The 24,659-nt window shown below is 40.3% G+C and overlaps 2 protein-coding genes across 2 annotated transcripts in view; both read right to left on the bottom strand.

Moving 5' to 3' along the window:
• The window catches only part of LOC124281701 (sodium- and chloride-dependent betaine transporter-like), a 149,320-nt gene extending 126,343 nt beyond the window's left edge, over positions 1–22,977 (bottom strand). Inside the window, exons 1-3 of the mRNA XM_046717652.1 lie at positions 22,417–22,977; positions 20,999–21,111; positions 19,569–19,700 (exon numbers count right to left, since the gene is read on the bottom strand). Of these exons, the coding sequence (XP_046573608.1) occupies positions 19,569–19,700; positions 20,999–21,111; positions 22,417–22,462 (291 nt within the window). The 5' untranslated portion in view covers positions 22,463–22,977. The remainder of the gene's footprint in view (positions 1–19,568; positions 19,701–20,998; positions 21,112–22,416) is intronic.
• Positions 12,433–14,062, bottom strand: LOC124281686 (sodium- and chloride-dependent glycine transporter 2-like). The gene is made up of 3 exons (XM_046717638.1): positions 13,967–14,062; positions 13,063–13,236; positions 12,433–12,981 (listed from the first exon to the last, which is right to left on the bottom strand). Exons 1-3 carry the CDS (start codon positions 14,054–14,056, stop codon positions 12,847–12,849), a joined length of 399 nt encoding a protein of 132 aa, XP_046573594.1. The 5' UTR covers positions 14,057–14,062; the 3' UTR covers positions 12,433–12,846.
• Positions 22,978–24,659: the final 1,682 nt, after the last annotated feature.

The raw sequence follows: 24,659 nt of genomic DNA, 5'->3' as shown, positions 1-24,659 counted from the left end.
GAGTATAATGAATCATCTCCAATGATTCTATTGTAACGCCAAAGTGGTGCAGTGCACAATTTATATTATCTCAGCTGTACCTAATATAGCAACCTTGGCACTATAGTACGTAGATCGATGCTCATGGTGGCCCAGACTCAATCATTTACATGCTGCCAGAATATTGCTGAGGTCATTGTCAAAACATATACAAACACTGGAGATCTGTTTTAACCAGCGACTTAATCCCCTGATCATTGCCACCAGCAGCTTAGATCACTGACCACTAAACCATGTTACCATATACATAGAAAGTATACATGTGCCTTGTACAGGAGTTTACAAAGAGGACTTAAATGTAAACTTAAATCAAATCCCAGCCATCTTCCTTCGTTAACTTTCAAACGTAATAACCTCGTTCTCAGTCTTATAAACATATTGCATTGCACGTATTTTCTATCCGTTAAAAGGGTTCCATTAAGCTATCAAACTGTCTATAAACATTGATATTGAGCTGTTTTCTGTATTTCCGTTCCAAGATTGATGGTACATATCGGTAACACCTTTTCAACAGCCAATGAAAAGCACATGTATCACTTACACACTGTGAAATCTAGAAGTACCCATATCAAAACCTCATTTATTTACAATGAGTATAGCAACGTATCCTTATCATGTGTGTATATATGTGCAAAGTTCATGTAAATACAGTTTGAACGGACGTCAGTACGCACAGAACGGAATCATTTGTTTTTTATTTCCAAACTATATTTGGCAACTGTGTGCAGGATGTTGACATGCTGCATGTGAAGAAAAACCAGACTTCACCTTTAAGAAGCAGCAGTGAGTCGGTAGATGAGGGGAATCTGGTAGATGAGGGGAATCTGGAGGATGAGGGGAATCTGGTGGATGAGGGGAATCTGGTGGATGAGGGGAATCTGGTAGATGAGGGGAATCTGGTAGATGAGGGGAATCTGGTAGATGAGGGTATACAAGAAAGGAACCGTGATATTTTTGCCCAACACACCACTTTCACTCTGACTTCACCTATACATGTTGTATAATGGGCTAGCTTATATCAATCGGCAACTCATGCCAAAGATTGTGCATGATTTTGTATTTGCACATATTGCCTTTCTAAACTGTCTTTTCACTTTAGGCCTTGGCATAGTCTGATATTATCAAACTGAAGTTGATTTGGAAATATGCATGTTTTAAATTTGCAAAGAAAGCGATGGCCAATGGGACAATCAGGTGGTACATGATATATAATGTTACCGCTTGAGTGTGCCATCAGTTCCTTTCTTTTCTGATTTGCAAATATAAAGTAATATGTAGCAAAAAATCAAAAGGAGCATATGAATTACATTATGCTTACCTGACTACCAGAGATACCTGCACTGCAAATTCCAGACATAAAAAGATAAATCAGTTTTAGTTAAATAAGGAAAATGATAATGTTATGGCATGGATGTTGGCATTAATTGTTACGGTAGTGACACAATAACGGTAGTGACATTTTTATTAATAGCCAGTTTTGTATGTTTATTTTAAAAGATAATTTAATGAAATTTGTCAGTCAGATATTTCAGAATGTTTGAAGAATATGATCTTGGTAAAAAGATTTACTGATGGATGTCCCTGTCATGTGAAAAACAGGTAAAGGCTACATGTTACGGTATGCCATTGTGACGGTATATAATGACACTACCGTAACGGCCCTATCTAAGCCGTGTTCTTCTTTGTCACAGCCGTTACACTACCCTGTCCTTACCGTAACAACAAAATCATACTTATATGCTTATTGATTTTATTCATTGGATACAAAAGTTTTATGTTAAATAAGATTCGAAAACATTTGATATCTTTGAATTGAAAATTCGATACAAATAACATTAAACAAGAAAAAAATCACTGCCGTCACAAAATCTGTCTTTACCATAACAAAACCCATGATAACGGCAGTGACAGCCACTAACACTTTCAGTTTCAAAACAATAACTGGTCCCCAAAGTTTACTGAGCACATGGTTTTAAATGATTTCCACTACTGTTCTAGGTACTTGGCATTTTCTGGCGTCACAAAATTAACTTGTTTCAGCGGTAACAACCGTAACGGTTAGGACATGCAAAACCCTCCGATATCACTTGCCTTGCCTTTATGTGATCACTTCTAAATGCCCTTCACAGACTCCATACAAACAAGGCCTAACCACGCCAAGCATGTAGCTGTAACATCATTAATATTGATATGTTAAAAGATTTCTTTTGAAAAACATGAAAAAGACCCCAAAATCAAAATGCACGTCGGCCACTGGAGTTGTGACACATGAAAATTGAGAAAATAATGGGGTTTAGAATAAATATAAAAGTATTTTTTCCCAATTTTGTTCCTGTAAAGTGTAGAGTAAACTGAGAAAAGATTGGTTACCATAAAAAAAGTATTTTGACTTCAGTTTGAGAATGACTCATATATATACCAATAATATAATAATATTCTTAATATGTATATATAATATACAAATGATAACCATTGCACACACACACACACATGTGTGTGATATTTGAGTATATACACACAAATATCGTGTGTGTGTGTGTGTGTGTGTGTGTGTGTGTGTGTGTGTGTGTGTGTGTGTGTGTGTGTGTGTGTGCGCAATGGTTATCATTAGTGTATTACATCTGTGTGATTTGTTATATACCTATTTCTTGTTTATTGTTACATGTATTTCATGCCGTATGGGTCTGTGGTCTCTGACTGAACATCACTAACTAGCTTTGTTTGCAAAACCATGGAACGAATGATAAATAATCGACTTGTTTGGTACTTGGAAACAAATAACCTTTTAACCTTTTAACTGATATACAATGTGGTTTCCATAAAAACAGAAGTACTGTGGATCACCTAGTACGTTTAGAATCCTCTGTTATAGACGCTCTAATTAAACTACACGCTGTGTCTATATTTTTTTATCTTGAAAGGCATTTGACACTACGTGGAAATATGGCATTTTAAATCTATCCTCCTTCATCTATATATAGATCACTGGTACGCTCGAAGCTTGATTATGGCTCCATCGTATATGGTGGAGCCTGCAAAAGCAACCTAAAACTACTTGATTCTATCCACCACCAAGGCCTAAGCCTTTGTCTTTTCGAACTTCTCCTGTTGACAGTCTCTATGTCGAGGCAGATGAGTAATCTCTTGCACAACGCCGTATAAAACTATCTTTACAGTATATTACCAAACTGTACTCTAACACATCTAATCCTGCATATAACTGTGTCTTCATTCCCCTCTATGAGGATTTATACACCAAGAAATCATGTTCCGCCTCTAGAAAGAGGAATTAAACCTTTCCTTTTTGCTGCCGGACAATATAGCTCCTTCCCGTCTTCTTTATCCCCCCCCCCCCCCTGGCAATTGGTTAGGCCCCATGTTGACCTAACATAGACCACATTTAAAAAATCAGAAACTAATGAATTACAATATAAACAAGAATTTATTCAATTAAGAAATAAATATAATACATATAAATCCTTATTTACAGATGGATCCAAGGATGGTGGCGCTGTGCCCTTGTGCCACTGTCATTGGGTCCAAAACAATATCTTCTCGATTGCCTGTTCTATGTTCACAGCAGAAGCCAACGCCATCTTAACAGCCTTAAATAAACAATATATAATCTTTTCTGACTCTCTTTCTTGCCTTCATGCGATAAAAAATCTTTCTTGTAAACATCCACTTGTAATTGAAATAATAGAATTATGTAATGATCTTGCTACTGGCCAATGCGACATCGTATTTCTTTGGTTACCCAGCCACGTTGGCATTTCTGGTAACACAATGGCTGATCTTGCTGCTAAGGCAGCACTCAACAAATCCGTGACATCACGTCTTATTCCATACTCAGATCTTATATCCGTGATCTGATGCAGAAAAAGTGGGACACCCAGGTAGGTATCAATAAATTACATGAGATTATACTCTATATTGGTTACACCTACTTGGGTTGTCAGTCCAGATTTGACGATGTCGTATTGGCCACACAAGATATACTCATGAGTACCTATTAAAAGGTGAGGATCCTCCGCTTTGTATCCCTTGTGATGAGAGAATCACGGTCAAGCATGTCCTGCTTGACTGTGTTGAATATTCCATCACAAGGGACATCTATTTCAAATCACGAACTATGAAGGATATTTTTTAGTAATGTCAGTTCTCATTTAATTATTGCATTTTCAAAAGTTTTAGATTTATTAAATGATTTGTAAATAGATAAATGGTATTTTAAACATGATAGTATAAATTAGTAACTGCGATTGTTAGTGGCTGTATCCTGGAAGGGGGTTAAAGTATCGTAAAATTATTGATCTCCTGAGAGGGTTCGTACGTCCGTAAACTTTCAAACTTAAATTTTTGCTTACCCGATTTTTAAACGTAGTATATTTGTTCCTTTGAAATTCGGCTAAAATGTCCCTACATTCGCCAGCGGCTGAAGGGATGGTGTATATCCAACTAGGGTCCATGCAGGTAGCAAAGGCACTGTAAGTCCCCATGGACCTTAGTATGGTGATCTACCTTCGGTTGTTGGCGATCTATCGCCTGTTTTTATCTTGTATTGTCCTAATACATGTAGTGCTATTAGTTTTAACTTTCTACACTAGTTTTAATTGTAATTGTGATATTCTAGTTGTTTTACTGTCCTTTGATGACAGGTTTTTATAATGTACACATTTTCCATTTCAATGTCAAATATGTTCTCGTCACGATATGGCTGAAATATTGCCGATGTGACGTTAAATATTAACTCACTCACTCACTCTGACTGAAGAAGAAATAAACTATTCTATTGATTTGACACCCGTGAAGGTCCGGGTTAGAATGAACCTTCAGTAATAGCCCATGCTAGTCGTAAGAGGCGACTAACGGGATCGGGTGGTCAGGCTTGCTGGCTTGGTTGACACATGTCATCGGTTCCCAATTGCGCATATCGATGCTCCTGTTGTTGATCACTGGAGTGTCTGGTCCAGACTCGATCATTTACAGACCGCCGCCATATAGCTGGAATATTGCTGAGTGCGGTTGAAACAAAACTCACTCACTCACTATTGAGTTGACTCTAGCTGGATTTACACCATCCCTTCCGATGTTTGCGATTTTGACAAATTTTGCCATGTATTAATGGAACACATACACTACGATTATAAACATGGTACGGATAGGTATGCTGAGAATGGCGAGGTCTGACGTACCCTCTCAGGGGGACAATAATTTTACAGCCCACAAACAATCACAGTTATTAAATGTTTTCGTTCGACCAATCATAAAAATGATATTACAGACAAAACATTTTTCTGTGAATGAGTTAAAAAAAATAATAACAAAAATCATTAAATGAGCATTTATATCACAAAAGCCTTCATAGAAAAATCCACACTATCAAGCAGGGCATGTGTCTTTCATCAAAAGGTTTACTCTCCTTCGTTGAAAGGTTTTTATACTTTACCTATAATTATTATAATATATATAACTAGATATAGTCACGATATGGCTGAAATACTGCCGATGTGACTTAAAATCTTAACTCACTCACTCAGTTTCATCACAAGGGATACAGAATAGAGGATATCGATCTTCACCTTTTAACCTATATTCATGAGGGTATCGCGAGTGACTAATACGGACTCGGGTGACCCACTTCTTTTGCATTAGATCCCGGATGTAAGATCTTATCAAAAGTTTATAATCAGTGTATGGCGTCAGAAGTGGTGCCACAAATTTGTTGAGTGCTGCTTTTGCAGCCACACAAGACATTGGGTTCCATGACTGGGTAATCAACAAAAGATAATGTCGTATTGGCAAGTAGCAAGGACATTTAATAATTCAATACTTTCTGTTACAAGTGGATGGTTACAAGACTGATTTTTTATTGTCTGAAGACAAGATAAACAGTTTCAAATATGATAAATTGTATATATTTAGATTGTTTCGATCGTAGAAATGTACCAGTTATCAGGAAGTCTTGAAGATATAGTCCCGGATCCAGTAACGGTGGCGCTGGATACTGTGTCACCCTCCTTGGATCCATCTGTAAACATTGGTTTGCAAGTAACATATGTCTTTCATAATTCATGATTTTTGTTTAATTGCTTAGTTTCCTGCAAAGCGAGATATAACTACAAGGACATATCTTTCATCCATGTCTGAAACTGACAATATAATGTGTGTTGGTTTCCATTGCAGTTTTACCTTTTGAAAATTGGTATTCTAACTTCATTTATTAATAGCATGTATGAAATAGCAGACAGTCTGTATTACCTCGGATGTCACAAGTGTTGCCCCACCGATTCAAGCCAACTGATACGCTAGCTCCCTGGTCCTACTGGTCGTCAGGCAGCTAACGGGATTGGGTGGAAGGCTATGTACGTCTTCGAATCACAAGTAATTAGTAGATCGATGCTCACGGTGGCCCAGACTCAATTATTTACATGTTGCCAGAATATTGTTGAGGGCGTCCTTAAAAATATACAAACACTACACCTGGAGAAATTTCTTTAAACATCAGCATGAAGTGGACCATTAAACAGAGTTCTCAAATACTTCCACTGTGTGGTCCAAGTGGCGCAGTGCCATTGTATTACCTCAACTGAACTACAGAGCTCTGAACGTAATCCGCTCAACAAATTACATCTTAGACCAGGAAACTACCAGCAACTTAATCCACTGAGCTCTCTGCATCTTAGAACATGAAACTACCAGCAACAATCCAGCTGCTTAGATCACTGAGCTATCCTAACCTCTATCTGCATCTTAGAACTTAGACCCCTTGCTATCAGCTGCTTAGATCACTGAGCTATCCTAACCTCAGACCCTTGCTATCAGCTGCTTAGATCACTGAGCTATCCTAACCTCAGACCCTTGCTATCAGCTGCTTAGATCACTGAGATCCAGCACCTTAATCCAGTGACTATCTAACCTCAGACCCTTGCTATCAGCTGCTTAGATCACTGAGCTATCCTAACCTCAGAGCTATCCTTGCTATCAGCTGCTTAGATCACTGAGCTATTCTAACCTCAGACCCTTGCTATCAGCTGCTTAGATCACTGATCAGCTATCCTAACTATCTAACCTCAGACCCTTGCTATCAGCTGCTTAGATCACTGAGCTATCCTAACCTCAGAGCCCTTGCTATCAGCTGCTTAGATCACTGAGCTATCCTAACCTCAGACCCTTGCTATCAGCTGCTTAGATCACTGAGCTATCCTAACCTCAGACCCTTGCTATCAGCTGCTTAGATCACTGAGCTATCCTAACCTCAGACCCTTGCTATCAGCTGCTTAGATCACTGAGCTATCCTAACCTCAGACCCTTGCTATCAGCTGCTTAGATCACTGAGCTATCCTAACCTCAGACCCTTGCTATCAGCTGCTTAGATCACTGAGCTATCCTAACCTCAGACCCTTGCTATCAGCTGCTTACATCACTGACCACTAAGCCAAACGTTGTGAGAAATAGTTTTCAAATTGTGCTAGCTATTCGGCTAGCTATCCCTGAAAGTTAGTAGCCAACAAAATATGATCACTAGTCCGAAATTTCAATGAAGACACTGGTTTCATCATTAAGCTGCTTATATGATGAACATTTTTATCAGGCCATAACCTTGCATGTTTTAAAAATGTGCTATAACGTAAAGTTAAGATGCAACAAAAGAAATAAACATAATGAAAACACAATTATCATTTGTTCATGACATATAATATACATTGCTGATTATTTACAAAACAAACAAACAAAAAATGTATAAGCGTACAATCGCAAATCAAAAGTGCTATAGTTTGTACTTGGGTTTACTACCCTCGAAACGAAGCACCCGAGATACCGAACCCAGTCAGAGCGGGTGAAGAACGTGTGGTGTGTAGGACCAACAAAATCCACTTAAACTTAATGTTGACTTTATTCTCTTCTTTTCTTTCTTAGTCAGAACTAGCAGATTAACTGCAAACAATAAAGTAAAACTATCTTAAAAAGTGACAGACAAAATATTTAAACAGCAAACATAATACTTATGACAAATAGATTGACAATATACACTTGCTACTTGAGCTTAATACTTATAACATAAAACCCTATTTCAGCGTAATATCAAAAGTTACTTCCAAGAAATGCAAACAGCGAAACAGTTTAATATACATACATAAAAATACCCTAGCAAATTATTATACATAAAATAATAAATTACAAAGTAAATAGAAATAGCTCACCATTACTGTATTCCCATAAAGATAACTTTAACTTCAACTTCAACTTGACAAACTTCATGGACATTGACAAACTGCCATGTGCTCTGTCATATGTGATATGGATAATAACCGGGGTTCCCAGAACTAAAAACAAGGGCTAAAATACAATCCACCCTGAATTACCTCCCTTAATAATGGAATGAAAATGAAATGATAGGAAATTATCTCCGTTTAACTAATAACTTTTAAGGAACAAATGCACAAACCTATTCAAACTTAAAATGAAATAGAAAAATATTAATATCTTAAGATGAAGAATTAATAAATATTCTTATATGAACTTATACTTAGAAAAATAATGTAAAAAATTACTTTACTGGACAAATTAACTTGCTGATGAATTTGAAGACTTAATAAAGATACAACTAAATGAAAATAGAAGAAAATTGGGCATTGGGTCCTTTTTTTACGGTAAACAACCATTCTTTCATATCCAAAACCCAACTTTATCACTCTTTGTCAATGTGCATGCATTATCATCATAAACAATACCATTTGGACCCATTTTTAACTGTTTTTCACACTTTTTATTTGAATTTTTACCTTATTGAAAATAGGACAATGGACCCCACCTAAACAAACATGTCGATATCCTAATTATCAATGACTTCCTCAGTCTGATGTTTTTGACTCAATAGAGTTACACGATTGGTTGTTAAAACATACCAAACCAAAGTCTTCTATCAATATAACATTTTAGGATATTCTATGTTCAGAGGTGTAACAATTCTTTTGGCGTTCAGTTTATAAGTATTGTGGTTTTCGTTAAATGTAAGCTTTAACAAGTCGGAGAGAGTGATAGCTTTACAAAATGACCCCACGAAAATTCACTAGCCATGGGCTAGCAAGCCAGTGGCTATTTCGCGTACTGAAGCCAAAGTCAAACCTATAATTCCTATGATGGACACCTAACCCTAAACAGGGAAAGTGCATATGTGCATAGCACAGGAGTCTACAAAGGTGCCTTTAACTGTCTATACACCAGGTATCTCCAGCTGTTTTCTATACTGTTTTCTGGACTGGTGATACGTATCGGTTGTAACTTTTTGAAAATGCTTGTGAAAAGTAAATTTATTGCCAACACATTAGGAAATTCACACGAATACATTTGAGAACAGTAAAGTGTGTACAGCAGATGCATAGGCTTAATATCCACAATTATCATAGAACATAAGTATATCACAGGCTTAATATCCACAGTTATCATAGAACAAAAGTATAGCATAGGCCTAATATCCACAGTTATCATAGAACATACGTTTATCATAGGCTGAATATCCACAGTTATCATAGAAAATAAGTATCTCACAGCCTATCTTAGGGTTCTGTCATCGTGTAGTTTGATATGTTTGTCAGTATTTTATACAGCTACAGACATCATTTATACATAAAGGGTATCGGCCACATTCTCCATGTACAATTACCTTCTAATTCTACGACCAAAGTTGGGAAGCTTCGTGCAAGCAGATCCTGTGGATAACACAGTTATTCCTCGGTATCTGTCAGAATTAACTGAAAAACATTTTCACCTATTTTTCATCAATGGTCCACCTCTTCTCAATACTACAATATCTGTTTTGTCTAAATGTACTGTTGACCCTCACGATTCTAAAGTATTGATTTGCTTCTGTAACGCAGATTCTACATCAGATACAAACATCACTGGCAAACATGAACAACCATAACGTAACGCATGTCATATCTGAGATTACACTTTCTCAGTAAAGTACAGATTCTAGCATATTTGTTGAGTTGAGAATTCGAATCCACATCCTCAGAGTCAGGCATCTAATTGCCACCACGCAAAGGCCGTCGTCTAACCCGCTCAGCCACCGCCATTTCCACAAAAATGAAAATAATTGTCTTGACCACGGCCTTTTTGTACCCCGCTGATAAGCGTAAATTGGCACTGCTCCCATGGACTATACAATGCCATTTAGAAAGCGGTCAAATTTACTATATGTTATACTTGTAATTACACATTCCCAGTAAAGTACAGATTTATTTTGGCTGAGTTCCATCGGGGATTTGAACCCACGCCCTTTACGTAAAAGGGTCGTTGTTACCTTTGTGCATATGAAGGATCAAAAATGGCGACAGGAGTCACACTCATATAAACGATCTATCCGTCGCATATGTGTAGGTTCACAATCTATGCAAATACGGTTTGAACCGATTTCATAATACGAACAAGGGAATCATTTTCCAAACTAGATTTGACAATTTTCTGCAGAACGTGTTCATGATATATAATGCCAGCTCACTACAGAGATAAACAGAGAGTCGTCTTCCACCTGTAACAGTGAGGACAGAAAACCAGCTGGTTCATCTTAGGACTTCTTTCTTCCAATGATACTTGACGTGTAATCGACAATACCTGATGTATATGTATTTGGGACTAGTACACTGCATGTACAGGACATCACGACAGACTCCCGATATTCGCCGCTTGGGACTCGACCCCAACACAAGTCACGGAGACACATCAGCTACACCAGGCAGGAGAGCTTTGTCTTATCCATCAGCGCTGCTTCACTTGATCAACTATCGGCAGAAGTGATAACCAATTTGTAGGATAAAGCTCTAATGTTGCCTCTGATCTAGGAAGCCTTCAGCAATCCTTAATGCTTGTTGAGAAAATAAACAAATGGTGAGACTGCCCAACACCTTGCCATTGGATACCCAACGTTTACAGTATCTAAAGCGACATGATAGCGTGGTCACATCATGTTACTACCGTCGTCGCAATGCAGGTGGTTTTGACTCCTAGGTCCATCCATGCATGGTAGAACCCAGAATATGTGGAAGGTGTCATGGAAAATGGCAATTACAAAATCCTTTGGAATCGGTCCATGTACAGCCTAAGACGTACCCAAGCCAACAAGGCTGATCTTGTCATGTTTGATAAATCTAGTGCCACAGTATCGTGTTTGACAAGATTCCGAAATAACATGGAAAATTCGCGAACCTTGCTTACGAAATATCAAGCTTGCTAAAGTGACAGTTTTTGCGACTCGAAATTGTTTTTGTTTACTGACTTTGGGAGACAACTTGGGTTTGTTGCTAACTGGAGCACAGCCTTTCTGACGCTCTTTGTAGTGCAGAAGGGTTACTAGTATGGTGATCTACCTTCAGTTGTTGGCAGTCTATAGCCCATTTGTATATTGTACCGTTGACTTAGAAACAGTGCTTTATGGTTTTATGCTAGTTTTAAGTATAAATCTGCGATGTACTAGTTATTTTACTGTCCTTCGCAGACAGGTAAGTATATAAGTTTGTTTTTATTTCATGCATACATTTACAAATGTACAAATTTCGTAGTCACGATATGGCTGATATGTTAACTCACTCACTCACTGTAATGCAGAAGGCGGTGGAGTAGGGGAGTCTTCATATTCTCCGAAACTTTCTAGGTGGGTTAGACTATAACCCTGGCCAACCTGACTGTGCCAGGACCACATGAACCCTCTTTGCTGCCAATATTGATTTTTAATATTTTTGTAGCTGCCTAGCAAGGCTTCAACATACATTATGTCCAACGCCAGTTGTACAAGAAGTCTTTAATTGTTTTATAATGTTTTAGATTTAATAATTAGTTTTAAATGGATATCTGTGATACAAGAGTTGTTTTAGTGTTCTTCGTCAACAGGCTTTTATTTTCTAATTTTATTGACCTATAATATAATTATCAATTGTTCTCTTCACGATATGGCTGGAATATTGCGGATGTGACGATAAATATTAACTCACTCACTCACTCATACTCAATTTCAGTTCAACAGCTGTACTAGGGTCCATGATGGTAGCAAAAGTAATGTAAGTCCCCATGGTTCATAGTATGGTGATCTACCTTCAGAAGCTGGCGATCTATAGCCCGTGTTTTATATTGTATTGTCTTCTTTAATTACACTGTTTTAGTTTTACATGCTAGTTTTATGTTAATATATGTGATACTCTAGTATTTTTACTGTCCATCGTCGACAGGTTTAACTCTTCACAATGTTTTCATTTTTGTATTTTATTAATTGGCTTTGTCACGATATGGCTGAGATATTGCCGATGTGACGTTAAATATTATCTCACCTACTCACTGTTCATAGCTGTAATGTCTGGTTTCTTGCTAGCCAATGACGTTCTTCAAACGCAATCATGTGATATTTCATTTATTTGAGATCAGGTACAGCATACTGTGTTTAATACCGGTTCTCCGGTTGTAACAAAATATGTCTGCAATCTGATAATACAAGTCAAATTGTAAATTGTGTTTAACTAGTGTGTTTGCAGTGTGTGGATGCGTGTTTATACATACCAGTTAAGGGTTAATGAATGCTGTCTATGTCGTAATGGTTCTAAATCCGATGATGTTTCCAAGGTTTCCAATGATCGGACTTTCACCCCATAAGTTGAAGCATTCATGCCTATGACTGAATAGAGCTATCGTTGCTTTTAGCAATATCCCAGGAATATTACGGCAGTGGACATGTTTTTAGCCATCTAATGACTCGAACACGTGAGTTCAGCATGATGAGCGAACGTTTTACCAATAAGATGCTACGCCATCCGTTTACTGTTTATAGATATCCACGATGTTGGACTTGAAGGTTGGTCTTCGAGCCAGGTGGTGCATCCTGTACTCCTCCCTGTATCTGACATCGGCAGGGAGCCAGTCATCAGCAGGACTCAAGGCAAGATTCACACTCTGAAAACGGAACAAAATCACTCGCATTATAACTGAATGAATACTCTCGACCTTCATCGGAATCACAGGAAAGCACATTACCTTCTTGAAGGAACGAGTCGCCATGTGCCTCCTGACAGTCATCACCATGTAGATAGGTATGGGGAGAAGGGGCAGCGCTGCAATGATCCAGCCGATTACAGGGGCGTAGCTGGGAAACACGTACTTGCCGTAGGTCGGTGGTTGGTAGCGGAGAAGGGTCAAGATGAACACGATCTGATGCAACAATATCGAGGACACAGTGTGACAAAGTACAGAACCGGAGATAAGAAAACAAGTTGAACTTCCAGGGCAATGAACTTTCATGGCGGCTAGACGATGGGATCCACAGACACAGCCTGATCCTGGCTTCTTTGACAATCAACAGACACACCAACAACCTGGGGAGGGTCACACTCAGTAGGAATAGCCAGCAGGATAATACACTATAGTGTATTAATGAGCCGTTGGGATCATAACAATACACAAAATATATGGCTCGATGCGACACATTGTTCAATGTTAGAGAACGTAAGGAGCGGTAACTCTTCTCGTGCCTGTCATACATCCCACACAGCTACAACACGTTTCAGATCATGCCCGTGTCATTCCTGGTATCCTACCCGTGAAGATCCGGGTTAGAATTGATTTTCAGTAACCCATGCTTGTCGTAAGAGGCGACTAGCAGGAACGGGTGGTCAGGCTCGCTGGCTTGGTTGACACATGTCATCGTATCCCAATTGCGCAGATCGATGCTCATGCTGTTGATCACTGGATTGTCTGGTCCAGACTTGAGTGTTTACGATATATAACTGGAATATTGCTGCGTGCGGCGAAAAACTAAACTCACTCACTCATTCCTGGTATCCGGCAGATACTCGGGTGGTCATCTCTGTGTTGTGGACACCAGGGCCACATTACATCAATACTAAGATGGATCGCGACCTCTGTAAACTGTATTACTTACAATCAAAACAGCCGGCGTCACACAGGTCAAGAGGATCTTCACTGGGGCGGACAGTGGTTTTCCAGTCATCATCTCGACATCTCTACTCATCTGTTTGATACCTGAGACAAGATTTGACCAGGACGTTATCAACATATATCTCTATACAATATCCAGAATCTGGCTGAACAATATCTCCTTGGAGAACGAATATATTATTTATTTTGTTTTATTTGTTTGAAGGTTGATTTTGCTATGGGTAATTCCCCTGTAAGGATTCCGGGCTAGAATATATCCAGCATTATTGGGTTATACAGGTCACCGTGGATCGCATTGCCAGAATCTGTGTGTCATCCATGTGTTTGTGTGTCATCCATGTGTTTGTGTGTCATCCATGTGTTTGTGTGTCATCCATGTGTTTGGGTGTCATCCATGTGTTTGTGTGTCATCCATGTGTTTGGGTGTCATCCATGTGTTTGGGTGTCATCCATGTGTTTGTGTGTCATCCATGTGTTTGTGTGTCATCCATGTGTTTGTGTGTCATCCATGTGTTTGTGTGTCATCCATGTGTTTGGGTGTCCATCTTGTGTCATCCATGTGTTTGTGTTGTTTGGGTGTCATCCATGTGTTTGTGTGTCATCCATGTGTTTGGGTGTCATCCATGTGTTTGGGTGTCATCCATGTGTTTGGGTGTCATCCATGTGTTTGTGTGTCATCCATGTGTTTGGGTGTTATCCATGTGTTTGGGTGTTATCCATGTGTTTGGGTGTCATCCATGTGTTTGTGTGTTATCCATGTGTTTGGGTGTCATCCATGTGTTTGGGTGTGTCATCCATGTGTTTGGGTGTCATCCATGTGGTTGTGTGTTATCCATGTGTTTGGGTGTTATCCATGTGTTTGTGTGTTATCCATGTGTTTGGGTGTCATCCATGTGTTTGGGTGTCATCCATGTGTTTGGGTGTCATCCATGTGTTTGTGTGTCATCCATGTGTTTGGGTGTCATCCATGTGTTTGGGTGTCATCCATGTGTTTGGGTGTCATCCATGTGTTTGGGTGTCATCCATGTGTTTGGGTGTCATCCATGTGTTTGGGTGTCATCCATGTGTTTGGTCATCCATGTGTTTGTGTGTCATCCATGTGTTTGGGTGTCATCCATGTGTTTGTGTGTCATCCATGTGTTTGGGTGTCATCCATGTGTTTGGGTGTCATCCATGTGTTTGTGTGTTATCCATGTGTTTGGGTGTCATCCATGTGTTTGGGTGTCATCCATGTGTTTGTGTGTCATCCATGTGTTTGGGTGTCATCCATGTGTTTGGGTGTCATCCATGTGTTTGGGTGTCATCCATGTGTTTGTGTGTCATCCATGTGTTTGTGTGTCATCCATGTGTTTGGGTGTCATCCATGTGTTTGGGTGTCATCCATGTGTTTGGGTGTCATCCATGTGTTTGTGTGTCATCCATGTGTTTGGGTGTCATCCATGTGTTTGTGTGTCATCCATGTGTTTGGGTGTCATCCATGTGTTTGGGTGTCATCCATGTGTTTGTGTGTCATCCATGTGTTTGGGTGTCATCCATGTGTTTGTGTGTCATCCATGTGTTTGGTGTCATCCATGTGTTTGTGTGTCATCCATGTGTTTGGGTGTCATCCATGTGTTTGGGTGTCATCCATGTGTTTGTGTGTCATCCATGTGTTTGGGTGTCATCCATGTGTTTGGGTGTCATCCATGTGTTTGTGTGTCATCCATGTGTTTGTGTGTCATCCATGTGTTTGTGTGTCATCCATGTGTTTGGGTGTCATCCATGTGTTTGTGTGTCATCCATGTGTTTGGGTGTCATCCATGTGTTTGGGTGTCATCCATGTGTTTGTTGTCATCCATGTGTTTGGGTGTCATCCATGTGTTTGTGTGTCATCCATGTGTTTGTGTGTCATCCATGTGTTTGTGTGTCATCCATGTGTTTGGGTGTCATCCATGTCATCCATGTGTTTGTGTGTCATCCATGTGTTTGGGTGTCATCCATGTGTTTGGGTGTCATCCATGTGTTTGTGTGTCATCCATGTGTGGGTTTGTGTCATCCATGTGTTTGTGTGTCATCCATGTGTTTGTGTCATCCATGTGTTTGTGTTCATCCATGTGTTTGTGTCATCCATGTGTTTGTGTGTCATCCATGTGTTTGGGTGTCATCCATGTTTGGTTCATCCATGTGTCATCCATGTGTTTGTGTGTCATCCATGTGTTTGTGTGTCATCCATGTGTTTGTGTGTCATCCATGTGTTTGGGTGTCATCCATGTGTTCCATGTGTGTCATCCATGTGTTGGGTGTCATCCATGTGTTTGGGTGTCATCCATGTGTTTGGGTGTCATCCATGTGTTTGGGTGTCATCCATGTGTTTGGGTGTCATCCATGTGTTTGTGTCATCCATGTGTTCATCCATGTGTTTGTGTCATCCATGTGTTTGTGTCATCCATGTGTTTGTGTGTCATCCATGTGTTTGTGTGTCATCCATGTGTTTGTCCATGTCATCCATGTGTTTGTTTGTGTGTCATCCATGTGTTTGGGTGTCATCCATGTGTTTGGGTGTCATCCATGTGTTTGGGTGTCATCCATGTGTTTGTGTGTGTCATCCATCATCCATGTGTTTGTGTCATCCATGTGTTTGGGTGTCATCCATGTGTTTGTGTCATCCATGTGTTTGGGTGTCATCCATGTGTTTGTGTGTCATCCATGTGTTTGGGTGTCATCCATGTGTTTGGGTGTCATCCATGTGTTTGTTGTCATCCATGTGTGTCATCCATGTGTTTGGGTGTCATCCATGTGTTTGTGTGTCATCCATGTGTTTCCATGTGTCATCCATGTGTTTGTGTGTCATCCATGTGTTTGGGTGTGTCATCCATGTGTTTGGGTGTCATCCATGTGTTTGGTTGTCATCCATGTGTTTGGAGTGTCATCCATGTGTTTGTGTGTCATCCATGTGTTTTGTGTGTCATCCATGTGTTTGGGTGTCATCCATGTGTTTGTGTGTGTCATCCATGTGTTTGGGTGTCATCCATGTGTTTGGGTGTCATCCATGTGTTTGGGTGTCATCCATGTGTCATCCATGTGTTTGGGGTGTCATCCATGTGTTTGGGTGTCATCCCATGTGTTTGGTGTCATCCATGTGTTTGGGTGTCATCCATGTGTTTGGGTGTCATCCATGTGTTTGGGTGTCATCCATGTGTTTGTGTCATCCATGTGTTTGTGTGTCATCCATGTGTTTGTTGTCATCCATGTGTTTGTGTGTCCATGTGTTTGGGTGTCATCCATGTGTTTGTGTGTCATCCATGTGTTTGTGTCATCCATGTGTTTGTTTGTGTCATCCATGTGTTTGTCCATGTGTTTGGTGTGTGTCATCCATGTGTTTGTGTGTCATCCATGTGTTTGGGTGTTATCATCCATGTGTTTGGGTGTCATCCATGTGTTTGGGTGTCATCCATGTGTTTGTGTTTGTGTGTCATCCATGTGTTTGGGTGTCATCCATGTGTTTTGTGTGTCATCCATGTGTTTGTGTCATCCATGTGTCATCCATGTGTTTGTGTGTCATCCATGTGTTTGGGTGTCATCCATGTGTTTGGGTGTCATCCATGTGTTTGGGTGTCATCCATGTGTTTGTCATCCATGTGTCATCCATGTGTTTGTGTGTCATCCATGTGTTTGGGTGTCATCCATGTGTTTGGGTGTCATCCATGTGTTTGGGTGTCATCCATGTGTTTGTTCATCCATGTGTTTCATCCATGTGTTTGTGTGTCATCCATGTGTTTGGGTGTCATCCATGTGTTTGGGTGTCATCCATGTGTTTGTGTGTCATCCATGTGTTTGGGTGTCATCCATGTGTTTGGGTGTCATCCATGTGTTGTGTTTGGGTGTCATCCATGTGTTTGTGTGTCATCCATGTGTTTGGGTGTCATCCATGTGTTTGTGTGTCATCCATGTGTTTGGGTGTCATCCATGTGTTTGGTTCATCCATGTGTTGTGTTTGTCATCCATGTGTTTGGGTGTCATCCATGTGTTTGTGTCATCATGTGTGTTTGTGTGTCATCCATGTGTTTGGTGTGTCATCCATGTGTTTGTGTGTGTGTCATCCATGTGTTTGGGTGTCATCCATGTGTTTGTGTGTCATCCATGTGTTTGGGTGTCATCCATGTGTTTGTGTGTCATCCATGTGTTTGTTTGTCATCCATGTGTTTGTCATCCATGTGTCATCCATGTGTTTGTGTGTCATCCATGTGTTTGTGTGTCATCCATGTGTTTGTGTGTCATCCATGTGTTTGTGTGTCATCCATGTGTTTGGGTGTCATCCATGTGTTTGTGTGTCATCCATGTGTTTGTGTGTCATCCATGTGTTTGGGTGTCATCCATGTGTTTGTGTGTCATCCATGTGTTTGGGTGTCATCCATGTGTTTGTGTCATCCATGTGTTTGGGTGTCATCCATGTGTTTGTGTGTCATCCATGTGTTTGTGTCATCCATGTGTTTGTGTGTCATCCATGTGTTTGGGTGTCATCCATGTGTTTGTGTGTCATCCATGTGTTTGGGTGTCATCCATGTGTTTGTGTGTCATCCATGTGTTTGTGTCATCCATGTCATCCATGTGTTTGTGTGTCATCATCCATGTGTTTGGGTCATCCATGTCATCCATGTGTTTGGTCATCCATGTGTCATCCATGTGTTTGTCTATGTCATCCATGTGTTTGTTTGTCATCCATGTGTTTGTGGTGTCATCCATGTGTTTGTGTGTCATCCATGTGTCATCCATGTGTTTAAGGTGTCATCCATGTGTTTGTGTGTCATCCATGTGTTTGTGTGTCATCCATGTGTTTGTGTGTCATCCATGTTTGTTCCATGTTTGTGTGTCATCCATGTGTTTGTGTGTCATCCATGTGTTTGGGTCATCCATGTGTTTGGTGTCATCCATGTGTTTGGTGTCATCCATGTGTTTGGGTGTCATCCATGTGTTTGGGTGTCATCCATGTGTTTGGGTGTCATCCATGTGTTTGTATCATCCATGTGTTTGTGTGTCATCCATGTGTGTTGTGTGTCATCCATGTGTTTGTGTGTCATCCATGTGTTTGGGTGTCATCCATGTTACTGCTACTGCTGCTGCTGGTACTACTGCTGCTGGTGCTACTCTACTATTACTACTGCTACTGCTAGTGTTACTGCTACTGCTACTGCTTCTACTGCTACTACTACTGCTGGTACGACTACTTCTACTATTTCTACTACTGATTCTACTATTTCTACGTTTCAGCTTGATGACCGGGTATGAATCTCTGTGTAATTAACAGGAAACTGTTATCCATAAAGCTGAATGCTTCTGAAATCCATATTTGAGTGTCATTTGTTAATCCTTGTCACTTGAGGCGTCAGACGCCTTGACCTGTGATGAGGTCAGTGCTGATGTCGTCGACATAGTCTGGTAGAATACCGGATTGACAGGACACGAAACTTTGCTGTGATTGAGCATTGAAAACTGGTTTTGACAATAAAATATCCCTATATTCGGCATAGATTGTATACACTGTATTGTATGATATAATGATTGTACAACAATGAAATACATGTAATACAGTTTTAGATATAACTCACCTGTGTGCAGAAACCGATTGTCAAAAGATAGGATATCAAACAAAAGACTAATGTTACAAGCCACCTCCACTTGTAGAGTCTCTGTGGATACTGGTCCACCATCGCGGTCACGACTACCTCCATACTCAGAAACTAGAAGGAAGAGAATGGAATAGAATAGAGTCCGAAGGGACTAAACGCCCTTTATATACATTTTACTATCTCTTCTGTTCAGCTCTGTCAATACAGTACTTGAACCAACAATTGTATTAACGTTTCTCAAGAAATGAAATATGTCATTCCCTGCCAGGGACTCAAAGGAATACATAACTACAGCTTGTTCAGCTTGACCTGAGCTACTCTACATATGCATGACCCGGGAGGTCACATGGCACAAACGGCAGGTCGAGTTAACCTCATTAAATAGGGGAGCAGAGAGTGTCAAAAGGGGACCTGGTCTCGGCTGTTCGGACAGGTTGACAATCAACTAACAAAGGTGCACCCCTTCACAGTAATAGACCCAACCAATTGTGACACGGTCACGCAATGCATTAGTATTCACTTGATCAGATCAAGCTGAACAAGCTGTAAGAACAAACCACCTTGCACTTAAAAAACCCTAATAGATAAGCCAAAACAAGAACGTCACATCAGTCTAGGGTTTTACAAGTTTTACACTGTGTTTACGTACCTGTGAGTCCAGGGTTTTACAAGTTTTACACTGTGTTTACGTACTTGTGAGTCCAGGGTTTTACAAGTTTTACACTGTGTTGACGTACTTGTGAGTCCAGGGTTTTACACTTGTGAGTCCAGGGTTTTACAAGTTTTACACTGTGTTTACATACTTGTGAGTCCAGGGTTTTACAAGTTTTACACTTGTGAGTCCAGGGTTTTACAAGTTTTACACTGTGTTTACGTACATGTGAGTCCAGGGTTTTACAAGTTTTACACTGTTTTGACGTACTTGTGAGTCCAGGGTTTTACAAGTTCTACACTGTGTTTACGTACTTGTGAGTCCAGGGTTTTACAAGTTTTACACGTGAGTTTACGTACTACTTGTGAGTCCAGGGTTTTACAAGTTTTACACTGTGTTTACGTACTTGTGAGTCCAGGGTTTTACAAGTTTTACACTGTGTTTACGTACTTGTGAGTCCAGGGTTTTACAAGTTTTACACTGTCTTTACGTACTTGTGAGTCCAGGGTTTTACAAGTTTTACACTGTGTTTACGTACCTGTGAGTCCAGGGTTTTACAAGTTTTACACTGTGTTTACGTACTTGTGAGTCCAGGGTTTTACAAGTTTTACACTGTGTTTACGTACTTGTGAGTCCAGGGTTTTACAAGTTTTACACTGTGTTTACGTACTTGTGAGTCCAGGGTTTTACAAGTTTTACACTGTGTTTACGTACCTGTGAGTACAGGGTTTACAAGTTTTACACAGTGTTTACGTACTTGTGAGTCCAGGCCAATCATCAGCAACATCAGGAAGAACAGGAATGACCACACTTGAGGGAACGGAAGTTGGGCCAGAGCTTGTGGATAGGTTACAAATCCCAAACCTGGGCCTTCAACAGAAACATCGAATATATTTATCCATATAACACATCTCTGGCCATTGTTGAATAGGTTGGTTTCTGTCATGTTTGTCTCTTTGTTTGCTAGGACTGGGAACCGTATAACCGTCTTGTTGTAAACACATTAAGACGATGCGCAAGTGATTGTAGTATGTTGAACCAAACACTTTAGTTCCTATATGAATGTGCGTTATAGACAGCACCTGGTCAGTTTATGATCAAGGTTGTGTGACAAGGTGATGTGTTGGTATCACACACGTAAAACCACGCATGTACTTTACCATATTGTAATCGAAGTGTACCCTCAAAGGGGGGTAAAGTACTGTAAAATCATTGGCTCCTCCTGAGAGGGTACGTAAGTCCCAAAACTTTCAAAGTAAAGATGTGCATTTACCACATTTTAATCGTAGAATTTTTGTTCTTTTAACTTTCGGCTAAATTTTCCTACAATCGCCAGCGGCTGAAGGGATGAAGGGATAAATCCAGCTAGGGTCCATGCAGGTAGCAAAGGTACTGATGTGACATTAAATAATAACTTACTCACTCACTCCATATTGTGGCAATGTGTGTGTGCAGGTGTGTGTCTGCATGTAAGTGTGTTTATTGGTGTGTATGTCTGTAGGTGAGTGAGTCTGGTTTTACGCCGCTTTTAGCAAAATTCCCGCAACATCACGGCGGGGGACACCAGAACTGGGCTTCCCACATTGAGTCCATGTTAGGAATCGAACCCAGGACTTCGTCGTGACGAGCGAACGCTTTAACCACTAGGCTACCGCACAATCCGTGTCTGTTGGTGTGTGTATGTTGATGTGTAAGTGCGTTTGTTCGGTAAGGGTGGAAACTGGCCATCTGTGGGAAGTTACCTCCCTTGCATTGAGACTGATGCCGGTTTTCCAGTGTTTTCCGACTGAAATGCCAGAGCGCCATTAAAAAACATGGTCACCGTAATCAGACCCAATATACTGAGTACTGGCGGACCGGTCTATGTTTCTTCCTTCCAGGCAGAATAACAACAGGTACAGATATACGTGTGTATGAATTTGACCTGGTGGGAGACTGCCTTCTGTGTTATAGATTAACAATTACCTATAACACTAAATGTAAACAAACGAGATCTTCAAGAGTTAAAACAAAGATTAGCATGTTACACTAGAAGAACAATACTGTAAGAACGTCACGGCCAGAGAACAATTACTGTAGATCAACTGCCTGGAAAGATGACGAGGAGACACTGTTGCACTATAAGCCAAGAGCAGGCTCGTGAGATGGAGCCACCATGGCAGACTACGTACATACCTGACGAAACCACGTTTGCAATAGGAACGCCCGTTTTCTGTGACATCACACCGAGGATGGAGAATGTGACCAGGCCGGAGAAGACGCTGGTGCCCTCGGACACTATGGACAGTATGAGGGAGTCCCTGTGAAGGTCAAGTTGCCATGGAGTTTGACCACTTACATGTGACTCATTCAGTGATATGTATCTTCACACATGTACTGGTAGGAGACACCGTTAGCCATTGTGGGAAAGTGTTGCAATTACGTTACATTGTTTTGATTAAAGACACAATGTCACACATTTTCGACAATATTTTGGCCTATATTATATAAATTGGGGTATATGCACTCACTTCAGCTTCCTATTGATGCAATATAAGACTTATTATCCCATACGACTTGAAAGAAATTGATAACTGGAACTTTGAGGTGAACAGCTTCCAAACAGAGAACACTTGCCATATAGGGAATGTAAACAATTGCTCCGTACATCGAAAACTGTCGCATGCAGTGTTGTCGGTGTTTGCCGAACTGGTTTCAATCACAAGCTGAGTTACAGGATATTCGTAAAGTGCGCTCTAAGGGAAATAACTCTATGGAGTTCGCTTAAAATAATTTGGGCGCATATAGGCCTTTTGAGGCCCAAGGTCGCCATAAACCCTTACCTACCTACCTACCTACCTACCTACCTTGAAATAATGTTCGGTTGGTAGAGAGCGCGAGAGTCGATTACTTACTTATTTGCATTAATTCATTCGAACTTCGAAATTATATAATTTAGAAAGTGTTTTTTCAGTAAAATATGTTCATTTCAGAGAGTAGATATTAGTCTAAGGGCAGTTGTGTGCTGGTTATTAAATGAAATAATAGAATGTGAGATAAGATTGATCTGAAAGTCTGGTGCATTCAGAATGTTCTTACGTGAAAAAATCTGATATTCTAACCCTTGTCCTGCTACCGGGGGCCTGAGAGGCCCGAATGAAACTTTGCTTACACATAAAAACGTAACTGTACATCGGATAGGGCTGTGTTTCCATGTAATCCTCCCACTTGAGGTCTTGAACACATCAGTTAATTTTAAAAACAACAATTTATAACAAATTAATAAAGATTATTAATTTTGAAATCTACATGCACTAACTGTTACCATGGGCCTCAAAGGCCCAATCATACCCCCGATATATCAATTTAGCTATCAAATTGTCCATGTGGGTATGACAACATATACTACAGTTATCAGGCAGTCACTGTGGAATTAGCGTCAAGGCGATGGAAAACCGGTACTTTTAGGCCAATTTTAGCACATCTTCACGAGGATGATGCTCACATGCAAATTTCTGAAGACAGTTGTTCCGGACAGTTACTATGTACAAAACTGTACAAAATGATTCTGATCTTGAATCAACGTCTTTTGACAGTGAAGATTCTGTGTCTGATTAAAAAACTGTGGATCAAGAAGCCTATCAAGCAAAGATGGCAGCATAGATCTGGTCTTTGAATCCACCACCACATGGACGTGTTGCACAGACAAACATTTTGTAAGGGCCACTGCAGAAAGTTGTCCACGTGGATCATGTGGCAAATGAAGTGCATATGTTTCAGCTGTATATTTCAGAGGAAATGGTAAATGACATTGCTACATTTACAAACGCTGAAGAAAAGAAAAGTGCTAGAGATAAAGGAAAGCCAGAAACTGCATGGAAAGTTACAGATGTTGATGAAATGCATGCCTGATTGGGGATTCTTATCACATGTGACCAGAATAGCATCACGCTTGGACTGGATGCAAAGGCTGTGGTATGAGCACGGCTTCAGAAACTTCTGCCCATTGTCGTTCATCTTTCTGACGCCGTGGTGACCGATACAAGATGGTCACGACTGGTGATGAGATCCAACCCGGGCGTTGAAGTTGCCAAGAAGGAACAGCGGCTCCAATTTCGGTACCCTGCCAACCTGGGTGTCCAGCTCATCGTAGAAAAGGTCATATATGTCTTCTGGACTACTCAGAGTAGGGCATAGATGCTGAGGATGTTGACAAATCCTGTAACAGTAGCCAAGTCACTTGTTTGGGCAGCATTTATAACTGCACAGAGCAACGCACAGAGGGTTGCATGACGATGTACCAATGACAACTGGCTGCAACTGTGAGAGGGCATCCAGCGTTCAGCTGACTGCCGAAATGTTCGTGGTATGTTCGATGGGATCAAGAAGGCAGTTAGACCAGAAGTGAAGAAAACTGCTCCTCTAAAGTCTGCAACAGG

The sequence above is a fragment of the Haliotis rubra genome, unplaced genomic scaffold, assembly GCF_003918875.1.
Source record: "Haliotis rubra isolate DU_JTF1 unplaced genomic scaffold, ASM391887v1 Scf288, whole genome shotgun sequence".
NCBI classification, from domain to species: Eukaryota; Metazoa; Mollusca; class Gastropoda; order Lepetellida; family Haliotidae; genus Haliotis; species Haliotis rubra.
The sequence above is the reverse complement of the archived record's forward strand: the minus strand, read 5'-3'. Positions and strand labels throughout refer to the sequence as shown.

Excerpts from the sequence above, each read along its gene's own strand:
- LOC124281686 (XM_046717638.1), bottom strand. The coding sequence starts at position 14,056 with ATGAGTAGAGATGTCGAGATGATGACTGGAAAACCACTGTCCGCCCCA. Across the intron at positions 13,237-13,966 it reads TGACGCCGGCTGTTTTGATT|ATCGTGTTCATCTTGACCCT; the intron begins GTAAGTAATACA and ends TTGTTGCATCAG. Across the intron at positions 12,982-13,062 it reads CGACTCGTTCCTTCAAGAAG|AGTGTGAATCTTGCCTTGAG; the intron begins GTAATGTGCTTT and ends TTCCGTTTTCAG.